Genomic DNA, 8,933 nt, shown 5'->3' with positions numbered 1-8,933 from the left:
TGTTTGTTGTGGGTTTATTCATAACTACCAAAAATGCCAAAATGTCCTTTACCTGGTGACTGCATAAACATCTGCACGATGAAATACAACTCTGCAACCAAAAGGAACACGGACAGCCCTCGAATGCATCAGTCTTCTTAGTGAGAGACGCCAGACTCAAAACGCTACATATATATTTATGACATTCTGGAAAAGGCAAGACAAAGGGACAAAAAAAGATTAGTGGTCGTCAGGGGTCAGGATGTGGGGACAAGGTGCCCACCAAGGGGCACAAGGGAACTTCTTGGGGTGATGGAACTGTTCTACTCGAGTATAGTGTCTGTTAAAACAACTGCACGCATTTGTCAAAATGCATAAAACCACCCACTAGAAAGGATGATTTTTACTACTTGGAAAATCAGCCTCAATAAACCTGACTTATAAAAAAAAAAAAAAAAAGAGTAGAGACAAAGCAAGGAATGTGTCAGAGGGGCTTAATGAGTCCTGGAACTGACATCAGGACGAGGGACGGGAGTAAGGTGGTAGCAGCATGAATGACTGGGAGTCAGAGAAAGCACAATGTAACCTTGCTTTTTGTTTGATGCTTTCAAGAGGATTTTGAAAAGCACAGCAGAACTTCTGTAGAGAATGTCTCTCCTTCAATTATAGGATGTAGCTTCCTTCCTACATGTGTCTCCCTTAAGCAGAAAGTGTCTGGGGAGTGGGTAAGAATGAGGACCTGAAGATCATCAGGTAAGGATAAGCAAGAATTTAAACTTGAAAAGAGGAGTTGTAGCTGGGAGAGACTTTGAGCGCCCTGTTTTCCCAGTGGTTTGAGGTCCACGTGGTTCAGAAAGGTCATTAAGCTGTCATAGTCAATGAATATGAAACTTAATCAGCTGAGATGATGATCAAGCTTTCTTTGGAAGGTCAAGATGTTTTGGCTAACGGCCATGGTTGACACTAATAATATAAGCATCTTAAATTTCAAGCTAATACAGATGTCCCACTTTCTTTGGAGTAAGGTGACACAGGGAACATTTATATGGCATTTAACTGTGTGAAACAAAACAGAAAGAAAATGTAAGCAGACACAAAGTAATGCCAACACCTGAAGCATTTATTTGGATATCTTTAAACTTTTTACATATGATACATTCCAAATTTTACAAGTTGTCCACAGATATTAAAGTTATAGCCAACTTATTAAACAGATATGATTTTCCCTGATATGGAGAGCATTATATAAACATTTCTACAATAAACATAATACATGCGGAACAAATCATAAGACTAAGATGATTCTTTAGGTAGGGAAGACAATTAGCTTAATGATACACACACCAGAAAATAAAAGGGTGCATGTGTTGCTATTTCATGTAAATTCATCTTCTCTCAGACTCTCCGACATTCTCAGAGAATGGAATTCAGGGCCACCCTCTGCTAACAACAGGCTTCTATGAAGTCAGTCTTCAAAGCTGAAGTATTGTTATGATTTGCTGAAGATGTTTATAATCCATCTATAGAGGGAGAAAACTGGTCTTATCATTCTAAATTTAAGCTTGGTGAACATCTGGAGAAAAGCCAAGAGGCTGGACTTAAAAGCTGAGGGAATAGGGATGTGACAGAGGCCAAAATAAACTAAAATCATGATGCCAGCCACACCCCTGGATCTTATGAATGGAAGATAGGCCAGAAAAAGGAGGCGAGCTCTGCGTTCTACTGTGGGTTTTCTTCCTGTTGGGTGAGAAGCGCCTCCTCTCAGTTGAGTGAGTCAGTCCCAGGCAAGAAAGATGAAGGTCATCCTTTCAGAGAAGGGGGTTCTTCACACATCACCCTGGAGAGGAAGCAGGGAGTGTGGCTTCGGCATCCCCACTTAATTTAGCTGAAAGTCTGGATTTCTGAGCTTCCTCCTGGGTGTACTGTGTGGAGCATGCAAAGCTGAGCAGGACAGAACTTTCAGAGGCAGTTCAAAGAAAACTGAGTGAAAGTGTTACTTGCATTGGCTAAAAAAAAAAATCCAAGAGCCTCTTATTATTCATTTGTCCCTTAGCCTCACCTCAGAGACACTCCGGATTTATACCTCCACCAAATCTGCCATCACTTTCCTTGTACCCAAGCTCTCAGCACCTGTGTATCACATGAGAGTAGGGTGTAGTATGTCATGGTTATAAACTATTTTACTAAGCGGCTATCATTCTAGGAAGGCACCTCTTAGTAAGAACAATAATGTTTAAAAATAATAAAAAGCCTGGGCGCACAGGCTACCCCAGGAATATCCTAAGTGAGCCAGCAGGTAAATAGCAATTCATCTACTTCAGGAAATGCTAGAAGGGGTCGGGGTGAGGGAACTTTAAAACACTGAGTTCTCTTTTTTTTTTTTTTTTTTTTTTTTTGCTAGTGTTCGATTTTAGATGCATACACTCTCTCAACATAGTCTTAGAAATAAGAGAATATATCGTCTGAAAAATTAGGATACTCTTAAGTTTTCAAAAAGCCCTTTAAAGTGAGTTGTTTTTTTCCCCTCAAAGCCCAAAGTCTTGTCCAGAAAAAAAAAAAGAGGAAAAACAACCCAACCTTCTACAGCCCTGAAAATCACCCAGTATACAAAGTTATCACCTCTTCCCCTTCTTCCCACAGGCTCTTCTGGCACCAGCGCCCACAACCCCTTCACAGCCAGTGGAGACAAGGGAATGCCACTTTCAAAATCCACTGCTTTCTTAGAGGTAGGGTCCTGTCAGCTGCAGGGACAAGAACCCAGTCCCAATGTGGAGAGTCACTGAGAGGGACCAGGAAGTATGACCCCAAAAGACCAGAGACTTTGTTTCCTGCCACTGTTGAATCAGCTTCAGGCCTGGAATTCCATGTGCTCAGTAATATGACACGGCTCAGACTACTGGGAACAGTCAAATGCAGTCAGATGCCCACAAAGAGGCTGTGTCCAGAGCAGGAAAAGAAGGTCCTTGCTGGATTCTAAAACTCAAGAAGTTACATTTGAGGGACACAGCAAACGATGCAAGAAAATCTGCTGACAAAAGATGATTTTCATCAGTCCCTGGAGCCAGAAACTAAAAATAAAACTGGGAGAAAGGCTTAAATAAAGAATTTATTTTCAAATTCAGTAGAACCTATTTCCTATTTTCTTTCTTGAAAAGCCAACTGGGTTACAAAACTCCAAGTTATGTTTTTGGTAGTGAAGTAATTATAAATGCTGCCAGTCAATGCCAACGAGTGTCTGATTTGCTTCCTGGGCATGTCCAATTTCCTCTGTGATACTGTGCTGGTGCCAGAGCTTCTGGATCTTCTTAAACCGCTCTCTGCACAAATGTAAAGGATTTCCCCGTCTAGAAAGAAGACACATGTCACTCAGGATGCATTTGGTTTATTCATCTATTATACTCCAACCTTTCCTGATTTAGGAAAAGTTACAATTTATTGGTTTTAGATCCTCCGCAAAATTTCTCTTTGGCAGGCGTCTTTGACTATTAATATGTCAGCTTTGAAGGTTTGCTAGCAGCAGCTGAAAGGGAATTAAGTGCTGAAAAGAAGAGGAAAATGAATACAAGCTACCCTTAGACTGGGGTGAGAGAATGGGAGCTGGGTTGAGCTGGAGGAGCTAGGTTGATATGCTAAAACTACCCATTCATTGTCCATTTTGGTTGGCAAAATGTAAAACAGGGATGGGGCAGGGGAAAGGATGGAAGAATTACAGGGGTAAAAAATGCTTTGCCAAGTACTGTCTTTCAGCCACAAAGTCTAAGCAAATCAGTCAAAGTGAATAATTTCGGGGTCTAATTTAACCAAAGTACAGGTATTGATGAGCTCACATGCCTGGGGCCTTGGCTCTCGGTTCAGGGCACCAGGCCTCTCACCCTCTGGCCAGGGCTCCTCCTCCTAAGAGCCCACACTTCTCAGAGTAAAGGGAAGAACCATCAACAGGGGCACATGCCCATAACCTTGCAGTCAAGAGCCTGGGGAGCCCATGTACTTATCTTGCCTTGGTTTCTGGGCCTTCAACTTCCATTCTCCAAGGCTGGAGAGTTATATCTAGGTTAAGACTTTCATCCACTTTGGGCAAAAAGAAATAGTCTGAAAGTTCTTAAATAGTGCTTGAGGGAACTGCTGTTAGCATTCTGCTTTTTCTGTGATAGAATCTACCAGAAAAGAAGCGATTAAGCCTCAATTACTGTTGTATTGCTCTGCTCTATATGTTCTAAATTTTTGTCCCTCAGATTCTTATAAGCGTATCTCCTATCAATTAAGATTTGCTCTTTTACATCCCTCGAAGAACACCAGGTCTCCCACGCAAAGATGCACAAGTTACAAGGCGCTATCCCTGCAGTGCTCTGTTGCTGTGGATGCCACAGGGCAATTCAAACAGTTCTCTGGAGTGAGAAATGGAAAAAAGTGCACTCTGTCCCATTCTTTCCCCTTTCTATCCTGACAGCCCTAATGACATTCTGAGGGCTGGGAATGGGAATGCCAAACCAGACAGCCAGGGTGGCCTCCTTGGAAGAGTTCAGACAACAGCCACCAGTGCTAACCTCCTGGGTAAGATTAGCGGGCAGGCCTCAGGGCCACAAGGCTCATCCTGTTCACCTTGTGCTGAAGGCTCTAGAGGCCCAGAGTCAGCCAGCCCAGACCCCCAGGACGGGCCTTACCTGAGTCCCTGGTCAGTCTCCCCATAGTCATCAAGATAAGGAGGAGAATAAAAACAGCCTTTGGTTTTGCCAGCTAAAAATAGCACTTGACATTCCCGTACTCTGTAGAGAGACCGTTTATACATGAGTAAACAAGGTTTGGATTCAGTTCCAAATGGTCATATAAAAAATAAACAAAACCATTAGGAGTGTGGCATTAACAGATACAAACTACTATACATAAAATAGACAAGCAACAAGGATTTACTGTATAGCACAGTGAATTATACCCAGTAATTTCTAATAACCTATGATGAAACATAATCTGCAAAAAAACAAAACAAAAAACTCCCTGAATCACTATAACGTATACCTGAAACTAATGCAGTATTGTAAATCAACTATACTTCAATAAATAAATATAAACAAAACCAGAAGAGAAGCAACAGCATTTATAGCAGAGACACCTGAAAAAGCATCAATACATCTGCCTAAGTTTTAAACATAACTAAAAGGATTGTATTGTAATCAGTAATGACTGTACTATAAGTCAATATGGGGAGGGGGAAGAGTATTTAGGATTAGGATTTGATGGCTCATATAACAGTGGCATTTAAAAAATTAAGTGTGAGAAAGAAAGTTAACTTCTAAACATAAAATAGTTACTGATACATTAACCACTATCATGAGGAAATTACTCAATAAAAATATAGTACACAAACATTATGAATTAGGTTGACCTAAAACACAAAGCAACGCTCTATATGACCAAAAGAATTCTGAAATAAGCTGGACAAGGTAAAATGCTACTTTACATTTCTCTTAAGGACTATTTAATAATGTGTCTCCTGATCTCTTTGAGAGGTTTGCTGGACTTCCTGGTGTTACTAATTCAGCTCAATTCAACATTTATTAAGAACCTATCGTACCCCATTACACAAGAAATTGTTAGGCACTGGGGGATACTAAGATGACTAAGATGTGGATATGATCTAAAACCTAGAGGAACCCAGACTCACGTCACTTCCCTCCTTCAGCCCTTGTGATGACGTCCATCACTCAAAGACATCACCAGGACACACCAGGCCCACGATTCTCACCCTTGTGCTCACTACTCCAGCAGCATCAGCCTCCTTGCTGTTTCTTTTCTTTCTTAAAATAAATTTTATTGAGGTGTAATTTTTAAATAAAATGTATCCATTTTTAGAGGAAAGTTTGATGAATTCTGTCCTTGCTGTTTCTTGAACACAGGCACACTCCTCAGCAATTCCTCACTTGCTCCTCCCTGCCTAGAATGTTCTCCCCACTTCCTCAGGTCTTTATTCAAAAGTTACCTTCCCAGGAACTTTCCTTGGTTCCTTATCTGAAATTTAACTCCCCTCTTGCCATTTCACATTCTCCTCCCTGTTTTATTTTTTTCTCCTCTGCATGGATCACTTTCTAAATTCTTATTTTATTTTCTATCTCCCTCCCTAGAGCTCCACGAAGGCAGAGATTTTCGTCTGCTTTGTGGAATACTGCATTCTCAACTCCCAGTAGACAGCAGTCACTAATAAGTATTTGTTGTATGTTGTTGAATATACACAATTATATACATCAACCTGTGGTATGTATGAATCCAAAACTATGAGGATGCAACAAAAGGGGTAATTCTGACTATGCCTGGGTAGAAAATCAAGGACAGCTGGAAGTTTCACATGAGAATGAGGCATAAAGAAAGAAGAACAGAATTGTCATGGGGATGGAAATGAAAATGGAGGAACCAGGAAAGAGTTAGCATGAGCCAAATAGGAGATGTGTGGAGACAAAGCTCCTTATTTTCCATGAACGAATTAAACAGCAGCCTCAAATTCTCTGCAATGTAGTAGTTTCTTGTGCCACCACTCAACAGGCATATACTGTGGCAGATCCAGAGTTAGAAAGCTCCTTCCAGGGCCTTACCTCAGGAAGATGCCCACCCCAGAACCACAGGAGTAGGTGTGAGCTGTGCACGCTCCTACGTCCTCGCCTTCCAGTTCTGTCTGGCAGCAGTAGCTCTGGGAGCAGAGCAGGGCTCCACACACAAGGCACAGAGTTGGGGCTCTGCTTTTATCACCACCTGATTTGGGGCACCTCCATGGGATAAAAAAAGCACAAGTCAAGGCTCTAGAGGAGTGGCTAAAGAGCTGATATTGGTAGAATCACCCTGGAAAGAAATTCTGCAATATCCAGTAGAGGTGAAAATGCATACAAGACTATGGCCCAGGAAAATTTATTTCTAGAACAGGGAACATCTCACACATACACACAAACATCATGTACTGGAAACACTCAAACAACAATCAGAGAAAAGAGAAAGAGAAATAAAATTATCAAGAGGAGAAAAAAATATGTAAATTCTGCTACTGTCACATAATGGAATACTATACAACAGTGAAAAACTGATGAATTAAAAATTACATATGCCAAATGTCTAAATAAATCTTACAAACAATGCTGAGTGAAAAAAAGCTGTAGAATATGTGCAATGCTATTTTAAAGCTTAAAATAATAACAACATACGCAAAATAATAATATATATTGCTTAGGAATATAAGCATTTGTAGTTAATGTGTCATTTAAAGTGCAAATTGTTTAGATAAGCAATAACCTCTAATGAATCAAACTTGCCTCCCATTAACCCCTTTCTTATGTCTTATTCTGAAACATGGTGGAATGACGCTTTTACAAGTTAGGTAGTATAAAGTAGTATTGATTTTATGATATCCCTACCCACCAAAGGAGAACAACAAATCCTTCAAATTCTATGTAGGGAAAGAAGTGTTTCTAGTGATAGAAACTGCTCAATAAGCTAAAATCAAAACTTACGAGAAATGAGATGCTTGATTAATGAGACTGCTATAATCCTCTGGAAGGTCTATCAGTTTGTTAGATTCTCTTGGATAGCTAAACAAAACAAAAACCACACCAAAAAACCAGTTAATACGAAAGCGTTAGGGTTCACATTTTCACTCGAAGAGCTCAGAATAAGTTATCAGGAGAGTAGACTGAACTTAGTACCTGCTCCATTAAGTGAGAATTTGGTAGCTTTGGGATGAAGGGGAGGGGCAGAGGAGGATATTCATGCCTGGGCTTCTACCATAACAACACACTAATGAGACATCCCAACCACAGAACTTGGCATAGAGAGGACAGGGGAGATATGCTTATTAGGGATGATCTAAAGGCAGAAATGAGTTGGGGGAGAGAACAGTAGAACACATAAGATTTTCTTTCAATTAGAGATACTAGGCAATGGAGATTCTGTGACAAATTAATTCAGACACAATTCAGATCCAAATTCAACTGGTATTTGAGGACCATTTCTCAGAGCCCACACCTGACCAACCTGGGCGAAGTGGTGCAACCTTTCCCAACTTCACCTATTATAGAGACAGGAGTAAACTAAAACCAAGGGGGGAGTTACTCAGACAGCAGTTCTTAAACCAGAATCACATGGGGGAAATTTTGGAGTTGGGGGCTATATACATTAGGAGCCCAATTTTAGAGAAATTAGATTTGGCATGTAGGAGCCTGAGTATTATTTAAAAGTTCCCAAAGTTATTCTGATGTATTCTTCAGGCTGTGAACTAGTGCTCCATGTAGTTTTCAGACTTCAGGGCTGACATATGAAATGGGTGATAGTCAACCATTTCTGACTTATAAGAACTGGAATTACATATGGTTCAACCCTATCGGGTGTTATTTCTAAATTTGGGACAGGATATATATAAAAATCAAAGAATTAGAACAGATAATCTGTAGCCCTCTGATTTTTATGAAGTATTTAGCAAAACCAAAGTGATATTAACAATGAACTACATCTGTTATCAGCTGGTATAGCATACTTTATCACAGAATCACAACAGAGCTAATGTCAAAAGGAATAAAAAAAAGATAAAAAAAAATGACTGGCCATGAGTTGATAATTACTGAAGCTAAATGATAGGTATGTGGAACCTTACTATACTATTCTTTATACTTTTGGATAGTATTAAGTTTCCTATTATAAAAGAAAAAAGATAGAGCTAAGAACAATTTAAGAAAAAGAGCTATATTTGTTTAAAGTAAACATTCCAAAGTATAAATAATTGTTATTTGCTTTCTCTGCCAAGATAATGCTCTATATTTATGCTCATAATTCTGATTCTCTTACAAACTACTATCATTAGACTAACAAGAAAAAATTATGAAGGCAAGATGTCCTACCTCTTGGGATAACTGAAGGCTTGGGAGGAACACAGCACTTACATCCTGCCTCCTCCCCACCTCCTTCCCCCAGCCAAGTCTCTGACA

At 40.0% G+C, this 8,933-nt stretch overlaps 1 protein-coding gene across 4 annotated transcripts in view; it reads right to left on the bottom strand.

Moving 5' to 3' along the window:
- Positions 1 to 1,078: 1,078 nt before the first annotated feature.
- Positions 1,079 to 8,933, bottom strand: part of UBR2 (ubiquitin protein ligase E3 component n-recognin 2) — a 96,317-nt gene continuing 88,462 nt past the window's right edge. For all 4 annotated transcript variants that reach the window (XM_074348742.1, XM_074348743.1, XM_074348740.1 and 1 more), the window contains 4 exons: positions 7,467 to 7,544; positions 6,561 to 6,731; positions 4,641 to 4,742; positions 1,079 to 3,323 (listed from right to left, as the gene is read on the bottom strand). In XM_074348742.1, coding sequence (XP_074204843.1) covers positions 3,182 to 3,323; positions 4,641 to 4,742; positions 6,561 to 6,731; positions 7,467 to 7,544 — 493 coding nt within the window. In that variant the 3' untranslated portion in view covers positions 1,079 to 3,181. The remainder of the gene's footprint in view (positions 3,324 to 4,640; positions 4,743 to 6,560; positions 6,732 to 7,466; positions 7,545 to 8,933) is intronic.

Source organism: Camelus bactrianus, chromosome 20 (genome assembly GCF_048773025.1).
Source record: "Camelus bactrianus isolate YW-2024 breed Bactrian camel chromosome 20, ASM4877302v1, whole genome shotgun sequence".
NCBI classification, from domain to species: Eukaryota; Metazoa; Chordata; class Mammalia; order Artiodactyla; family Camelidae; genus Camelus; species Camelus bactrianus.
This window is presented reverse-complemented; position numbering and strand designations above follow the sequence as displayed.